The following is an 18,916-nucleotide window of genomic DNA, read 5'->3' on the forward strand; positions in this document are numbered from 1 at the left end:
GTAATGTGTATCCTCACCATTTGGCTGTGTGATATGTTATCCTTTCAATCCTTATTTGTGAGATCTATTGTACTTTAAGTCTTGTTTTGTAATTTCTACAAATAAATCATATATTTAAAAAAACGATCACACACAAATTCAAGGGGACATGAAAAGGACAAATTGCAACACTCCAAGACAACCATGTGCTCGCGGTTTTGTACAGCATTTCAAACAAAACACTTCCGAAATGGTGTGATCGTTTTTGTATAACTAATGTCAACGTGATTTCTTTTGTGATTCACTTTCTGTTGAGAAACAGGCCTCTCCACCCTTCATCATAATTATCGTAGCAGATCGTCTTTCCGTCTGGACACGTTTGTCAGGGATTCTCCGGTTTAATTTCTCACTCTGCACAAAGACACGTCCACGTATTTATGTGTCAACGAGTAATTAAAGCATCGATTAAAGTTTGTGAGGCAGAAAACATAGAGAACACTGCTGTGGAACAATAATCACATACGTGTTGTGTAGCGTGATAATATTAACGAAAAGGACGTTTCAATCTATATACAGGACTGTCTCAGAAAATTAGAATATAAAACAAAAATGTCATTGCTGATTAAAACTCAAATATCCTATCTCTAAATATTAGAATATCATGAAAAAGTATACTAGATTAAACAAATCTTGAATTGTCTAATTAACTCGAAACACCTGCAAGGGTTTCCTGAGCCTTGACAAACACTCAGCTGTTATAAATCTTTTTTACTAGGTCTGAGGAAATATTAAAATTTTATGATAGGATTTTAGTTCTTAAGCTGTAGCTATAATCAAAAGGCTTAAAGGGCAATATTTCAGTTGATTTGTAATGAATCCAGAATTATATATATATGTTTATTGCTAACTATATCTACTCGCTATCCTTTGATCCCTTTTCCATGCTTTTACCATCTCCATCTGTTCCTCTCCCTTTTGTGTGCTCTTTGGAGTGCTGCTGGATGACAACTTCATCTCCATCATTCAGTTTTTCATCCCCCTCTCCTTCTGTTGGAGTGGTGCTACATAACAATCTAATATCCACGAGTCTCAACCCCCTAATATGCAACCTCTCTCGGTTTTTTTTCTACATCTCTGTGTTTCTTGCTTGCACTTCATCTATCCACCTTTATCTTTTCCTCCTCTCTCCACTGTGTTGCTGCATTATACGCAATATGAAAATATCGTAAAAACGGGGAGATATGATTTCACAATCCATATGTGGACTATCCTACTGGAGCTTTAAAGCAAACCTTTGATATGTTTAAATATGACTCAAGGTGAAAACGTCTTGGTGAAACGTTTTAATTACATTTGCAAATTATCTGTGATGGGGAATATGCATCATAGATAAACGGTAATCAGAAGACTTGATCCAAGGGGTAGTGTAGATCTTAATAGCCACCTGAACAGGTTCGTGGGCCCAGTGACCCTGGGAGCTGTGTTGTCAGGGGCAACGGCTCCTGGTAGAGAGATTCACTGACCCTCTATAAATCGACAGGAAAAGAGTTGAAGCACTGTCCCCAGAAAAGGGAACCTGGGCCGCTTTCTGGACCCAAACCTGGTTGGGGAGCCTCTGAGTATCTGTGAACTGGTCCCTGACACATGGGCCTCGGCCGGGCACAGCCTGCATGTAGCATCCGCGCTGTGGGCTCACCACTTGCGGAGAAAGGCATTGATGTGCAGGGACTGGAGATATTGTCAAGCGGTGAAAAGATCCCTTTAACCCTCCTGTTACCTTTACATTTACTAACATATTTTACCCTCTGGGTCAATTTGACCCCAGCAATTAAAACCTCTAGAAAATTATTAGAATTAATATTGTTTCCCAAGTTTAAGTGTGAGGTACTTTATGTTTGTTTGTTGACTACCTAAATAGCCCTTTAAATATATAAAAAAGTTGATATTTCTTATATGTTTGACAGTGAAAAACAGCCTGGGGTCAAATTGACCCCAAAGAACACCGACATTAAACATTGAATGGGGTCAAATTGACCCTAAAGGTAACAGGAGGGTTAAGGAGCTCATGAACCTTCTAACCATGTCCTCCTTGGAAGAGGCAGAGTTTGAACACTCAGGGGAAGAGCCATCCATATAGCTGGTCGAGGTCGCTGAGGAGGTGAAACGGTTCCTTGGCAGCGAAGAAGCCCTGAGATCCCGTCGGCTCTGGACACTGTTGGACTCTCTTCGTAGACAGAAGTCTCTTCTGTGTTGCATGGAGGTCGGGGACAGTGCCTGTTGAGTGGCCGACCGGTGGTGCCTCTTTTTATAAGGCTGACGAGAGAGTGTGCTACAATTATCACAGTATCACACTGCGCAGCCAGGAAAGTGTATTCTATTGTGGTGGAGAGCCTCAGATCCAAGAGGAGCAATGTGGATTCCTTCTCGGCCGTGGAACAGTGGATCTTTACCCTTGCAGGTTTGTTGGAGGAGTCTTGGGAGTGGATGTGTTTTCGTGGACTTGGAGAAGGCTTGTCCATGTGTCCCCCAGATTCTAGCACAGTGTTCATGGCGGTAACTACTCTGACAAAACTAAACGCTTTTGCTCATGACTAAGACAAGACGATAAAAAGGGGTAAGAACTCCATTTAACACTTGCGATGATGATATCAACCATGTTTTATCGTTCTAAAGAAAAGACAAGAATAACATGTAGATAAAAACAAAGAACAAATCTCACTTCACTTTCCCTCTCTCTGTCTCTCTCACCCAGACACACACACACACACACACACACACACACACACACACACGCTGCGGCAGTAACGCTCAGTCCGTCTCTGACCGTGTCTCAGTCCTGTATAATGCATAGCGTTGCAGCTTGTGGTGGTTGATTAAAACTTAATTTTTGCATACTGGGTGTGTCGGTTTGATTAAGTTTGACAAAGGTGCAGCTGGGGGGAAGATAGTATCTGGTTTGGGAACCTCAGAATTGCGTCTTTACTCTTTGTAGACCAGGGTACACCCAGAACATGCTGGAGGTATTATATATCTCGCAGGTCTTTTTATAAAATATTCTTTTGTGTTATTTACTAATGGAAAATCTAATATTTTCAATAAAAGGCCACATCCAGTGCAAATAACAGCTACTGTAATTTTCAACAAAAGGATATGATTTGATCGTTATTTTAATAGTTTTGGGATTTATACCTTTCTATCCCTGACATAATTTGAAATGTGTTGTACTTCCTTCCATTTACCTCATAAACCTTCTTAATTGCTTTAAATGTGGATGTATTGTACCTTTACTTTTGGAAAAGAAACATTTGGTGTAAATAATTCCACGAGGAATATATGAATGATGTATATATAATTAATTTTGGCCTGGTCCAAAATGCCTTTATCATAATTCTGTATGTGTCAAATATGAACAATTTAGTTTTTTGGCAGAACTGTAAATATGCTGTCTCAGCAGTATAGCAAAACAAATAATAACATAGGTGAAAAATCTGTACATTATAAAAACAAAAAAAGAGTATTTCCTGACAGTAAAAATGTATTACGTAGTGACAGTATTATTGTACTCTTTAATAACAAAAGTTTGGGGTTAATACTTAACCCTTTCCTCTCTGATCTTCCTCTATAAACTCTATAAAAGTTGTACTTTTTAAACTTACTTTCAACGCTGCAGGTCTTGCTCTTTCTCTCTTTCACACACACCAAATATACTTAATTAAAGATTTACTAGATTATGATACATTTGATCAACCCCGTAGAGAGTATTTAGGATTTTGTTTGTTTACAGTTTCTTTGTTAAACTTTACAATAGTTGCGCAGAACAAAATAAGAATTGTTAAGAAAATAACACGTCGCTCGCTAATCGCTCCACCAATAGCTTGCTTCCTCCACATGTCGGCATAGGTCGGCAACGCCTGTAATCTGTTATCCATTTTTAATTAACCGCTGGTAGTCGAATGATAATCAAGGCTGTTTTTTTTCTGGCAGCTTGACAAATCGGCTTGACTAATGAAGTAGAGCACCAGGTGTCTACGTCATCGCCTCAAAAGGCCCCCGTTTCCAACACATCGAGGTGACCCAAGAGGGATCGAACCAACATGGTGTCAAGAGCGTTTTCAAATGCCTCGGTTTTTTAGGTTTTATAACTTCAGAGTAGTGTGGATGCAATAGGCTTAAACGTATAGCAAAATATATATGCTTTTAAAAACAAAAACATAGTACCGCTATAAGGGGTCAGACCTGGGAGCACGGGGCCCAGGTAATCAGACTCTAACAAACATGACAGACTGATTGGCAGGGAACAGCATTTAAAAGGTCCCTTGTTTTTAGCAGCAAAATAACAGTATGTAAATAATAATACATTCAATAAAATATTGAGCAACATCAATGATCAAATGTCGCAACCTTGTTAAGTCTTGACATGCCCCTCCACACACACACACACACACACACACACACACACACACGCACACACACACACACACACGTACCCCCTCCCAGACACACGTACACACACACACACACACACACTTCAAAAGAAATATAATAATTGCTTTTCCCTCTTGACCTTTTGATGGTGCAGACAAACATAAAAAAAATAGCTCACTTTGATTTTTTTACGAGAGACACATGGTAACATAGCACATAAAAATGTCCTGTGTGTCAGAGTCTGATGTCTAATCTTTCCTCTCCGTGGGTGTGTGGAAATAACACAAGTGAACACACCTCTCCTGCGTGCCGAGAAGAGCCATCCGACCTTTAGCTTGGGGTGGATTTAATGAAGAGATTGTCATTCGCTGTCTCTGTGACTGCATGCTCTTCTCACATATGCTGTTTTAAAAGAGCAGACTCTTGATAGCCTCCTCTTTGTCTGACCTGATCATTTATGTCAGTATTAATGAGCCTGTTACTTGGACAATCGCTTTGCCAGTCAAACCAGTTTGACAAATCTGAGGGTCACTTGGCGTGTATTGCCGAAAGGTAAAAAGAAGACACTAGTGACCTCCAGTGGCCAAGCAATACTCTGCTTTTATGTCTTCCTGTGATGCTCTGCATTCCAGGTATTGTTTTTACCCTGTCTATCAAATATGTAGTTTTGTAGTCTTGTCAAGGATTTTGACGCAGGTGGTATACCATGTAATATTAAAACGTTGCATTGTGTTCTTTGTTTATGACATCCTTCAGAGGATATGACAGCAGGCAGATGGGAAACAAACAATACATCCAACATATATGTACATAAAAAACACAAATGAGACGAAATAAAGGTATACATATAAAAAAAATAAGAAGTAGAAACGTTACCAATAGAATAAATAATGCCCTAATTCTCAGATAATAATAGATTTAAATAATATATATATAAATAAATAAAGATATATATTAATTATAGTAACATAAGAATCCTGTTGTCAATCCTCGATAATTAAGAAATTTAAAAAAATCCCCCTCCTCAACACACACACACACGTGCGCACACAAATGTTTTCTGTCAACCTAACATGTTTATTTTTACTAAAATCCATGCGGGGAAATTGTATTGAAATTGTATGATACAAACAGTAAACAAAGGAAATCCTCATAACAGGGCCCTGAGGTGTGTGTTTTTGTGTCTACGCTGATTCAAAGCACCAGGCTGCAGTTGAAGTGCGTGGGGGGCGTGAGAGCACAGCAGCGTTGCAGGCTGCTCTGACTGAATCCTTCTCCAGACGTCCCGTTCCAGGACTCATACACTGTCACACTGCAAATAAAACACATACCAACACCCACTGAATCACAGTATCCCTCTTCTCCATCAGCTCTATCCATTCTAAAAAGCAGTTTGTGATGTATTTATAAATGCAGAGATAACACAACATATCCATCCAGCTGGGTCGATGTTAAATATAATTATAGCAAATATATGGTTCTTTACCACACACACACACACACACACACACACACACACACACACACACACACACACACACACACACACACACACACACACACACACACACACACACACACACACACAAACCTGTTATATAGTTGTGTGCAGCAGGTGACCAGCTGGAGGCTGCTGGTCACATTGACATTGATGAACTCTGTGCTCAGGAACTGTGGGCACTGAAGATCAGGGATGTACACCATACCTAGAAAACCCACAGAGCACTTGAACGCTTGAGTGACAGGATATTTAGTGTGGATCTAATATACGAATATTCTATGACAGAATCTCCCAATAATGTCAGCATGAATTTAGATATCCAATAAACCTAACATATATAGAGAATGGAAATTGAAATCAGAATGTGTGTATTATGCACGTTATGTATTAATCCATAATATATTATGGAATAAGTAATAAGTCGTGTTATTTGCAATATATTGCAGATATTTCCATAAAAATAAATATATATATATAATGTATATGAGGGATCTAACTAACAACAACACTGGAATAACTCCTATGTACCTGTTCAAATTAAGTGGAAGTAAGCATGACCATTTTTAAGTGGTAGATATGGATAGTATATGTTCTTCAAGTGGGGCTGTGATATTTAATTGTGATTTCTGCTGTCTCTCACTTTTCATTCTCACTTAAATCCCATGAGTTAAGTGGTGCACCAGTGTATTTAAAGGCACAAAATATAAGTATAATGTACGTCATGTATAATACATGTTTTATTCATGGGTGGATTACTGAATGGGCCACAGACCCATTTGAGGAATTAAGAGTAGTACTGAATGAGACAAAAATAATGTTTTAAACTGAAACTATGTCCATTTAGGCAGCCATAAGTACACTATGTGGATAAACGACAAATAGACAAAGAAGAGAAAACAGTCACCTGCAATACAAGCTGTCATAAAGCAGGAGACACTTCCTGCAATCAGAGCTCTGAACGCACAACTGGAAATGTCAGTCTTTCTATTTGGGGCCAAGGATGCTGGAAAAATAACAACTTTATGTTAAATGACAAAAAGCAATTAACCCCAATTGTACCTAGATAGTAACAAACAATTAATTAATTAACTAGGTATACTTATATATTTACTCACAATATGCAAATAGGTTTCATATCTAAAATGAAGAACCAACAAAGTGAAAGTCGCTTTTCTGGGTTGCAGAGAAAAAAGGTAGAATTTCATGTTAAAATTATGAAACGATAACATTAAAACAGTCCCTCTGACTTGTATCAACAGGCTGCTTTTTGACTGCCATTTTATCACGTTTGCAAATGTATAATTAACACTTTCCAACGTTAATAATTGAAGACTCTTTTCAATGCATCTTGGTGCTTCAAAGAGATTCAATTTCAAAGTATGTATATCAAGGACGGACTTCTAATTTGACAAGTTGTTTTACATCCTAAATCATCAGATCGGTGGTACTCACACAGCAGTCCAATCGCCAAACCCATAGAAGCGAAGTTGGAAAATCCACACAAAGCGTAGGTGGCAATAGTTTCAGAGTGGACCTGATGGAAATAACTACATTTATATCAATTGTTATTTGAAAAAATATCATAAAAATATGCAAACAGACTAATATCTGGAATAAACCATGAATGTTTCCTTCTTCATATGTAGCTGTTGAAGGCAAAAACAGCCTTAATACATGTTTAACCCTTGTGTTGCCTTTGGGTCAATTTGACCCGATTCAATGTTTCACCCTCCTGTCGCCTTTATATTTACTAACATATTTTACCCTTGAGGTCAATATGACCCCAGCTATTAAAATCTCCAGAAAATTATTAGAATTAATATTGTTTTCCAAGTTTAAGTGTGAGGTACTTTATGTTTGTTTGTTGACTCCCGAAAGAACACCGACATTAAACATTGAATCGGGTCAAATTGACCCGAAGGCGACAGGAGGGTTAACTAAACATTTTACCATTGTAGATAATAATAATGACTTCAGGCCCTTCCACACTAGCTTTTCTATCACAAAGGCCCAACAATGACTGATACAACTACATACTGTTGTCTTACTGGACCAATTTGTCACCTATTATATGCTGAAACATAAAAAAAGACAAAGACAATGATGATCTGAATGAAAAAAAGAGAGAGAACACAAGCTATTATGAACGAGACTCACAGAAATATACTGCTTTACGTTGCCCACATATTCTGGGCCTCCTGCTTTCCGTCTCTTAATGAATTCCGACAACTTCTGATAAGCAATAAATTCATTGATGAATGTCTTTAAGCCAATGAGTTCAGCAACGATGAAACTGTCCTGCCAGGAAACACCCATCATGAAGGAAAGAGGCATGAACACGTAAGAGCAGATGAGCTAAAGGAGAGACAGAAAGAAGAAAAGAGTGAGTGCATTTATGCAGGTTGATCTTTGAATATATCTTCAGTGAGTATATGTTGGACAGTTCAAGCGTCAGGTCGTGGCTCATCACCGAGAAGCTGAGCTGCGGACAATCCAACATGCCGCCAAGCCAAGAGAGAGCCCCATCAATAAAAGCCAACAGGGACAGGAAGGCTATGAGGTTCGCAACTATGTGGGCCACGGCACCAGCAGCAAGAGATGCACCTTGGGACGCCGCCTCAAACACGTTCTGACTGTCTCTGAGGGGACACAGGCAATGTTTGAATGGTTATATAACCTTTCCTTTGAAGAGCAGCTTATCAAAAGAGCACAGTGTCACCTGCATACTGGTGTTGATGCCATGGTGATGGAGTTCTAGAGATGAAATCTCACATTTACATACTATTCAAATGCTGCTATCTCATAATGTATGCGTTGCATTTCTCTGTTAGTACAACACTAAACACGTAACTTCATCTTCTTGCCACGCTTTTGCACACTTTTTTCAAAAACATCTGTACATAATTGTTAAACCATTAAATGTTATGTTAATGATATATAAATTATCCATGAATCCCTGAAATCAATTATTTGTATCTTACATTGTGTTTTCTGGAGGTAAAAAGGTGTCCGACTCCATGGCCTATGACTTAACATTTGTAATTAAGAGTGCTTTATTTCACTATTGGTTCATTTTTGGGGTTTGATGTCATTGAATCTAACTTATTATCAATAAGTAAAAAATAACAAATCCTTCTAAATTCAAAGCTATCAGAAAGAGGGCAAATAGATGGAGAGGACTAACACATTGAGGAATGAATGAACAGCTTTAGGTATTGATCAAAGGAGGAAGGGCATTACAATAAAAAGATAGGAGATGCTTCAATAAAACTTTTAAAAACCGTTTGTATTGTATCTCTTACCCATGGCTGATTTGAAGTATATTACTGGCTGTTACTCTGGGGGTCTCTGTTTCAGGCCAGAATGTCTTGGCGATGGCCAGGGACGCAGGAATGGACATGACGGTTGCTGTCAACAAGTGTGTTGCTTCAACCTCAAAATAGAAGAACATTGAGTACATAGACAGACATATTTAGGTCAATCATTAGAGCCTATGTATACTCTCTGGTAAGTGTCAAGGTCAGTCATAAAATCCCCAAACCCAAGTCCTCTATGGTTTTTTATATGAAACTTAGAAAAATAGGGGTACATATTTGTCAATGTAAGGTAAAGTTACAATAATTGATCATTTAAAATTCTTGCATTTTAGTTATTAGCTTCTTATCTTTTGTCTTTTTTTAAACCGAATGGAAAAAAAAAGATAAACTTGAGAAAATTAGGCACGGATATGTCCATAATATATAAAAGAATATCAAACTAGTTGCTTTGGGTAAATCAAAAATATTGGATAGATTATACACTTGTTTGATGACCTCCACTTTTAGTTTTCTCTTACTTATTTTGAAAATAATATCTTGGATATAATACAGTTTTTGTCCGTTGCTTGAACACTATAGACACATGCTTAAACCAAAATAACATAACTTGAAGTTGTTGTTACTATACCTTAAACAAAGTGTAACCATACCTTAAACAAAAGTGCTGCTTTGCACTTTAGTTGCAATTCTGTAACACACTTGCTCCTTTCTGCAACACACTTGCTCCTAGACACTACACACTATTTCATACATAAGACACTTAGTTCAAAAATGAAATCTCAGGGTACCATTGGGAAAACACCTCTATACAAAATACAACACACATTGGTTAATTGAAAAGACATAGACACACACCTGAAAACACTTACTGACAAAACTGAACACCAATCAGCCAGCTACAAAACATTTTGTTACAGAGAATCTTGGACATGGATGGAGCTGCCCAGCCGCATGAATGTATTTACATTGACGAGGCTGGATTCAACCTTAGCAAAAACAGACAACGGGGACGTAATATAATTGGCCAAAGGGCAATTTTGGCACGTCCCGGGGCAGCGCGGGGGAAACATCACATTGTGTGCTGCCATGAGTCTTCGAAGGCTACTGCACCATCATGCCAAACGGGGTCCCTACAATGCGCAACCCATAATCACATTTATAGATGCACTTCATGATGCAGTTGTACAGGATGGACCAGAGCAGCCCAGGTTTGTTGTTGTCTGGGATAATGTTAGTTTCCATCGGGCTGCTCTGGTCCAGAACTGGTTCACCAACCATGATCAATTTGAAGTTCTGTACTTGCCCCTTGCGCCATTTCTAAATCCTATAGAGGAATTCTTTTCCGCTTGGAGATGACGCGGTGTATGACCGCCAACCACATGCCCGTATGCCTCTTCTGCAGGCAATGGAACAGGCCTGCGGAGACATCGAGGTGAGGTCAATCCAGGGATGGATTCGCCACACAAGGATATTTTCCCGATGCTTAGCGAGAGAGGACATTGCTTGTGATGTTGAGATCCTGTGGCCAGACCCCAACAGGCGGCAGGATCCATAAGCCCACTTACGCACAATGTGTGTCTTTCTGTGTTTACAGGAGTGTATTGTTTGTTTTATTTTTGATTTAACTAAATGTACTGTACTGTAAAATATACTAATGTAATGATTTTGAATTCAGTATTTAATTTTTTGGGTTGTTGTGAAAATATGCCTCTATGGAACTGAATATAAACATTGAAAACAAAAGACGGCAGTTTTTTATATTAAGTAGACTAGTGTGTTGCTGCTGATCTGAAAGTGTATTCATATGATGCAAGTGGGCATCATTTTGTCATCAGAGTGACATTTTGACAAAGGATTGTTAGGTTTTGATAGCAGAGTTTCAATTTGACATAGATGTGAATGGTTTATTTCCCAGTGTGGTGTCTTCTTTGCTTGTGTGTAGAGTTTTGACACAATGAGCCAAATTTAGCAAAACGTGTGTAAGCAATAGGCAAAAACTGTAATAAAGTGTTTCTTACCTCTGACTATTTAATACAAAAATATGACGATATATGTACAAAGCATTAATATTTTCAGCAGTCTACAATCCTTCTGCTGAGGAGAAATATGTTGAAAATATGCTAATTTGTGTGTGCCCTATTTTTCAATCGTCTCTGAGAATCCATATAATGTTCAAATAGATTGGTTTAATACTTCTTTTCCTTCCGACAATAATGTATGTTTATTTACTGCTAAATGTGTTCTACTTATTTATGGGCTTTCCAGTTACAAAACAATATGAACTGAGAAATAACTGAAGATATCTGTAGATCTGATGAGGAGGGAGACATCATGCATTTCTTACTTATATTGGCAGGTTGTTGCATTCTGACGGCAGCAGTCAGATTGGTTTTCTGATCAAACTATTCTTTGACCTTCATCCACTACAATATTATTTGGGTTTTTCAAGATGATCAAAATAAATTTTTGAACATAGTTGTGATGCTTGGCAAAGTTTATTTATTAAATACGCAAAGAAGCTAGTTTCAAACTTTTACTTTTTCTTCTCAAACGCTATTATTTACAGAATGTTTTTTAATAAAGGTAGAGCAAGACGCTCAAGTTTGAATACACAGGAGATGCTGACAATAACAATTGGCTTCCCATCAAACACCGCATTGACTTTAAGATCCTCCTCCATGCATTCAAGGCCATCCACAACCTCGCCCCTCCATATCTGTCTCACCTCCTACAAATCAACATTCCCACCTGGTCTCTCAGGTCTGCCTCCTCCATCAACCTGACTGTCCCCCCAGCTCGTCTGTCCGCCATGGGGTCAGGAGCCTTTAGCCGCTCTGCCCCTCGCCTCTGGAACTCCCTTTAGTTCTGTCTTCCTTGTGCCCTGTGTATTTCTGGCCTGCCTGCTCTGACCCTGCCTGCCTGCCTGTCTGCCCTGACCTCCGATTCTCTGCCGGCCCCTTTTTGGACTTTGTTGCTTATTGGAACCTTTTGCCTCAGTAAAGAGCGTTTTTTGTTATTCACATTGAGTCCGGTCCTGTTTCTCTGCAGCTGAGCCTCACCCCGTGACAAACCCGTGACACTGGGGAGTTCCAAGTTATGACTATTCTGACACCATAACCTAATATAATCTGACTTTGTCTCATATTTCCTGGTAGAAGATGAAGTATGTGTGTTTCTATGCTGTAGATTGGATTCATCTCTGGACAGTTACTGTGGGTTGGCTTATGAACTCAACCGTACAGGTAAATCACGGCATTGCCTCCCTTCACTGCCTCCTCACCCCAAAGGAGATGTAGGCTCCCAAAACGGAACCGGAGACGCTGGCAAAGCCTGCTGTCATCACCGCGTGGATCTCGGAGCAAGTTAGCTCACTGATGTACGGACGTATCAAGAGCGGGGACTCTGTCTGGAAAGGAGAGATAAAGAAGACACAGGATTATTTGGGATTTGTGGATTTACGGATTCATATAATTACCTTCGCATTGAAAATGCCGGAAGGTTATGTTTTGATCGCCGTGTATTTATTTATTTGTATGCGTGTTATTCGCAAAACTCAAAAAGTATTGAACCGAATCGCATGAAATTTGGTGGGATGATTGTTTATTATCCGGGGACCAGTTGATTAGATTTTGGGATCGATCGGGTCAAAGGTCAAGGTCAAAGGTCATGAACAGGTCAAAATCTTTCGCAGAACTCAAAAATATTGAACCGAATCGCATGAAATTTGGTGGGATGATTGGTTATTATCCGGGGACCATTTGATTAGATTTTGGGATCAATCGGGTCAAAGGTCAAGGTCAAGGTTATGGAAAGGTCAAACTCTTTTTTTACCATAGCACGATACATTTTTGTCCAATTGGCATGCAACTAATGCCAAAATGTTCATAATTCAATGCCCAATCTTGTGATATGCGAAGGTATGCGCTCTACCGAGTGCCCATTCTAGTTATATCAGTGATGAGCTTGATGTTTGACGTTTCTTGTTTGAACTGTTTACCTGTCCCAGAAATAGATTTCCAGCAGCAGCCATTGATTCTGCTGGGGATGTTGCCATGGTAACCTGCATTATGTATCCAATCTGTAAAAAGACAGAAAATCTAAGCAAAGGTAGAAACTAACTGAACTCTAAAAGATTACGATATTAGAAATTCTAAAAATCATTGATCATGTCACTGTGCTCATTTTGAGTTACTTTGAGCAGTCATTACCTGTATTTTCTCCCTTACTGTATTTCTTAAAGAAAAAGGAGCTTTAGATATAAATGGTGTTTAGAAATTGATTTGCCATTCAATATTTATTTCTGTTAATGCACTTAATCCTCCCACATCCTCACCTTGCCAACGAGCCAGGGCATGAAGCCAATGTAGAAGAGGATGGAGATGACAGAGCTTATAAAAACCAAAATAGGCATCACCTGGAGAGAGTACACAATCATCATCATCATCATCATCATCATCATCCTTTGTATGATTCTATGCACACTAGTACCCTGATTTCGAATCTCTTCTTGGTTCTGACCAAATTCATAATTGTTAATTACATTTTTTATAATCAGATTTTTCGTTTGACTGACTAACTGCTACTGTTGCTAAACACCTGCACATATGACAGAACATTATTTAAAACTGGTTTATTTAACAAGGATATGATGTTAAACATGACCAAACACTCACTACTTTTTAATTATTGTCACTCATGATTTTACTGTTGGTTGATTCAGTCATTCACTCAGTGTGTCTGTGTGTATATGTGTGTGTGTGTGTGTGTGTGTGTGTGTGTGTGTGTGTGTGTGTGTCTGTCAGCGTCACGTGTGTGTGTTTTTGATACCTTGAAGATGAAGAAGTGGTCTTTATAATTGGGACCAAACACAAACTTAGACCCAGCATCTGCGTTTGACATGAATGACTGTGGAGGAGATTTTTAATTATGAATATCAGAACATAAAACTTTGAAATAATTGATTGAATCTTTGGTGAGTACAGATGCAGCAGGTATGTTTGTGAATGTTTCAGTGCAAAATAAGGACTCAAAGAAACACAAGAAGAAAACAAATGGAATGAAATAAGGAAAAAAGAAGAAAAGATAATAAACAGAAGTACGAAACAAGGACAAAAAAAAGGAATTATTAAAAGATTTACAATAAGGACACACATTTAAAAAAAAGGACATTAGGAAGAAAAAGAAGCACACAATGCAATAAGGAAAGGAATCATCCACTGAAACCAAAAATCTAGATGTGTGTGTACCTCTGCATTTTTTCCGAGCCATTCCATTGCAACGAAGCCAAATGTGGTTCTGAGGATCAGCAGACCGAAGACAAACTGTAGCACGATCCCACAAACCAAAGTTTGCCAACACCACTGCAACACACATGTACAGTACATTAACAAGTAGTGTGTGTGTCCGTGTGTGTATGTGTGTGTGTGTGTGTGTGGATGGTGTGTGTATGTGTGTGTGTCCTTTACCCTGAATGGGTGTTTTGAGAACACCACTATGAAGAAGATGAGGAGCAGCAAACCAAAGAAAGACACAAGCTGTCTGCTCCCTCGCTTGGCTGTGTCCAGAGCCAGCCAGCCCACCAAGGCCCCCAGCAGGGACACATACACGACCCTGGAGAGGCAGAAAGAGGGACAGACCGGGAACAGGGGGGGGAGCCAATGAGATGAGATAAACTGACAGGAATACATGTCGTATATTCGCAAGACAAAGGCCAGTATGTTGTAAAGAAGTTACAGGATGACTAAAAACAACTTTCAAGATAATTTCAGATTCATGGCTACAGGAATAAGAGTCTGACGAGTGCAGCAAGTGTTTGTTTTAAGCATTCTGTAGAGGTCACCAGGTGGAGGTCACTAAAACTCCTTGCGGTGGCTGAAAGTTGAGAGGTTCAACCCCATTAGTTACATGTTCACTTAACCCAGATGTAACATTCCTGTTATATTGTTAGACCGGTTTTCATTGTCTAAATGGTGTGATTGCTTAACCTTTTTACTGAGGTAGTGCCCTTGAACTTGTGCAGTTGCCTGACTTTACTGTAGCTCCAGCATTTCTTCTTACACTTCACTTGCCATCAACTGTTCTTGTTTTCTTTATCTTTCCCTGTTTGCATTCAGCGCTCATACAGATTTAATGAATTAACTTCAGTCTGAGGACATCTTCGTTGCCAGGAGACGAGCCTGAACTGTCTTGCACATTATTTACTTTAGTTACAGCTACCAAGAAGGATTATTAGTCCACTGACTCCACAATGGCTTTTTGCAGCATCCTTTAAAGATCAATGAGCCTCCGCCCGTCTCTTGATCAGGAAGGTGCACACCACGGCCGGGAACCAAAACAAACCATTTCTCACCATCTGATCCAAAACCAGTTTCTGCCGAGGACGTCTCTGATAGGAGAGAGCTCCTCACACACCCGGTCGCCATAGCGTTTCATCATCCAATCCCAGGCCAGGAAGATTACGGTTACCAAGGAGATGACCAGCATCTCAACAGCTCGGTTGAAGTTCAGGACACATGCCGCTATCACTATGGCAACGAAGCCTGAAACAAATGTATTATTAATATAAATGATATCCCATAGAGCTGACATCATTTTCTTTAATCAGAACAATTCAAGTATTTTAATTTATTTATTGCTATAGTTCCTCAAGTTAAATAGACAGCAGGAAATGTATTTTATGTGAGTCCTGAAATTACTGGTGTGTGACAGAGAAATACGACCTGACAAGTATCTGCAACGTTGATGGTAATGATAGCACTTTGAAAATGCATACATGTAAAACACGAAGGCTGAAGTCTTGTTAACACCAAAAACAATCCTTTCATGTTTCCATCCATCCATTATCAAGACCGCTTCATCCTCATTAGGGTCGCGGGGGCGCTGGAGCCGATCCCAGCTGACATTGGGCGAAGCCAGTGGGACACCCTGGACAGGCCGCCAGTCCATCTCAGGGCACATATAGAGACATACAACCATTCACTCTCACATTCACACCTATGGGCAATTTAGACATCAATTAACCTGCTGCATGTCTTTGGACTGTGGGAGGAAGCCGGAGAACCCGGAGGAAACCCACGCTGCCACGGGGAGAACATGCAAACTCCACACACAAGGAAAGCCCCGACCGGGAATTGAACCCACGGCCCTCTTGCTGTGAGGCGACAGTGCTAGCCACTACACCACCGTGCAGCCTAACTATGACCACTGGTTACCCCAACATCAACCTAACCATAACCATAACCACTGACCCAAAATTCGGACTTATCCAAACTTGGGACTGCTAAACGTGTTCTACTTATTCTTCCATTAAAATAACTACAGATACCTGCAGATGTGCTGCTGAGGAGGAAGACATGAAGCATGTATTTAGATTGACAGGTTGTTGCATTATTTCGGCATCAGTCAGAGTGGTTATCTGGACAAGCTTTCCGAACCCGGGTCCCTGGTTACACTTTAACCAATGCTATTTATATTTTACCTGCCGCTATAACCAGGCGGACGATCAAGCGGATCTGGTCGTTGTGCTCTGCCAAATAGCCCCGCAAGGCCTCAAATTTCTTCTCTGGCAAGCTAAGTACACACAAGGGAGAAATATAAGGAGAGAAGACATGCATGTTATAACAAAGGGACAAGTGTAAGGCTGCCTATTAAGAAGGAACTTCGGAAATTTGGCATTAGGGATGTGTGTTTTGCAAAAACAAAAACGGAAACCTTTTGTTACGCTGGTTTGTCTTTTCGTGTACATCGTCTGCAACTTCGGTCGCACTGTCCGCCTCAATGTATATGTCATCCTGCTCCTGTCACACACACATACACACACCTTGAGGGTAAATACCATTAGGAATATATTTACACAAGGTGTCTTGCGCAAGGCCCCATATTTACTCAGAGCGAAAAGGAAAACTGGTTGAAGGAGAGCTTCTTCTCAAGTGTATGTACTACCATGTGTCTGCATATATGTACAGGTGTGTGTTTGGTTGAAGCCTTTTTACAACAACAAATACACCTTGGGCAGGTGAGAGGTGGGCTGCTACTTGAGCATTTAAATGATCGTAACGCCATTCCATTAACTTGGTATAAAGTTAGTAGCTTGACATTTGCTCGATTACATAAGCTTATTGTCGGATTCAGTAAAAAACAGCAGAAAGATGTCGTTTAACAACAAGATACATACAAATAAAGTTGTTTTTTCCACATAGGAAATGCCTTCAGTATACTGTCTGCAGGGGTTCTCCAATGTTTCCTTTGAAACTGTATGATTCCAGTACAGCTTGAGAAACTAGTCCCGCTTACCTCTGACTCCAAGGCCTTGTTGTCTCTCCCCCTCTTTTGACTTTTCCTCTTTATTCCATTCAGCTCCATTCTCTTGCTGTTCACGTATTTTCAAACACTGGCCAGACTTAATGGGAGTCTTTTTTTGAAAGCACACCTGTCCTGTCCTATTCCCCGCCCAGCCTCCCTCCTCCTGCAACTCTGCATCTTTTTTCTTCCCCCTTCCTGCCCTGTGTTCTGTTGTTGTTACTCTGTCACACTAACTTGTGCTACCTTGTTGTTTTTAGGGGACTAATGTACTTGTGAAATGAGGTGTGAGAAAGTTATTCATTTGCAATCATTTCCATCCGCCTGTCTTTATGCAAGCACACACTAACTTTGACATGCCCTTTGGTAACATTAAATTAACCTTCATTCCTTTCCTGAAGACTTACCGACATTCTAACCTCAACTGCCACCAGACTAATCCTAACCCTTACCCAAACCTTAAACTAAGTTCTCACCCTAAAACATTTCTATTTACATTTTGGAGATCAGCATTTTATCCACAAAGGAAATGTAAGCCCCCACAATATGACTGTAATAAAATGTATGTCCCCACAAGATGGGTACAAAATGCCTACTCTGAAACAAACGCACTCACCCATGCACACACACAAAAACTAATTACTTTTCTCTGTTTGGCTGACTGATGGCTCGTCTAGCAGTCATCAAGTTCAAGTTAATTAAGGGATTTGCTCAACACACAAACACACACACATGCAAGTTAATGTATAAAGTTGAGTCACGCAGGGGCTGTTCTTTGAAGTAGCAATAATTTTTACATGAAACCTTCCAAAATATGACCAAATACCAGTTGGAATGATATGACCTCTTTCTTCTCCTTTACTCAGCCCTGAAAAAAACAGTCTGTACCTGCATGTACAAGAAGATAAGATTAAATAAAATATTACCTTATTTGTCCCACAGCGGGGACATTTGTTGGATTATAGCAGCACAGTGGAAAGAAACATAAGTAGAAAAACAAGATAAAAAAAATACAACACATACGTAATCACACAGTAAAAATATAATAAATAGGTACAAAACTTAAAAAACGTAAATACGATGAATGATTATTTGAATCGCACATTGGATACAATTGATTTATATTGCGCATTAATAAATAAAGGAAGGAAGGACCTGCGCTATCCCTCCTCCGTCAGATTGTTTGCAATATCGTTCATTGTTCTCACACCCGTCTTCTTCCCGAATTGAATTATCTTAACAGAAACACTCCCTGATATCATTGTATTGTTTCAACATGGATGCAGCTTGTGCAAATGACACGCTGCAGACAGAGTTCTTCACAGCAGCCACTAGAGAGCACTAGTGTATAATGTCTCAGGACCTCTCAAACACATGGCTGGTATGAAGAGGTTAA

General features: G+C 39.6%; 1 protein-coding gene across 1 annotated transcript; it reads right to left on the bottom strand.

Annotated features, from left to right (window-relative positions):
• Positions 1-5,228: 5,228 nt before the first annotated feature.
• Positions 5,229-17,622, bottom strand: LOC130197370 (solute carrier family 28 member 3-like). Its single transcript, XM_056420023.1, has 17 exons — positions 17,515-17,622; positions 16,933-17,018; positions 16,700-16,791; positions 15,572-15,761; positions 14,688-14,832; positions 14,469-14,582; positions 14,050-14,127; positions 13,556-13,636; positions 13,220-13,300; positions 12,503-12,628; positions 9,208-9,338; positions 8,376-8,544; positions 8,063-8,260; positions 7,358-7,439; positions 6,810-6,908; positions 5,996-6,110; positions 5,229-5,716 (listed from the first exon to the last, which is right to left on the bottom strand). The coding sequence occupies exons 1-17, from the start codon at positions 17,581-17,583 to the stop codon at positions 5,599-5,601; spliced, it is 1,974 nt and encodes a 657-aa protein (XP_056275998.1). The 5' UTR covers positions 17,584-17,622; the 3' UTR covers positions 5,229-5,598.
• Positions 17,623-18,916: the final 1,294 nt, after the last annotated feature.

Source organism: Pseudoliparis swirei, chromosome 7 (assembly GCF_029220125.1).
Source record: "Pseudoliparis swirei isolate HS2019 ecotype Mariana Trench chromosome 7, NWPU_hadal_v1, whole genome shotgun sequence".
NCBI lineage: Eukaryota > Metazoa > Chordata > Actinopteri > Perciformes > Liparidae > Pseudoliparis > Pseudoliparis swirei.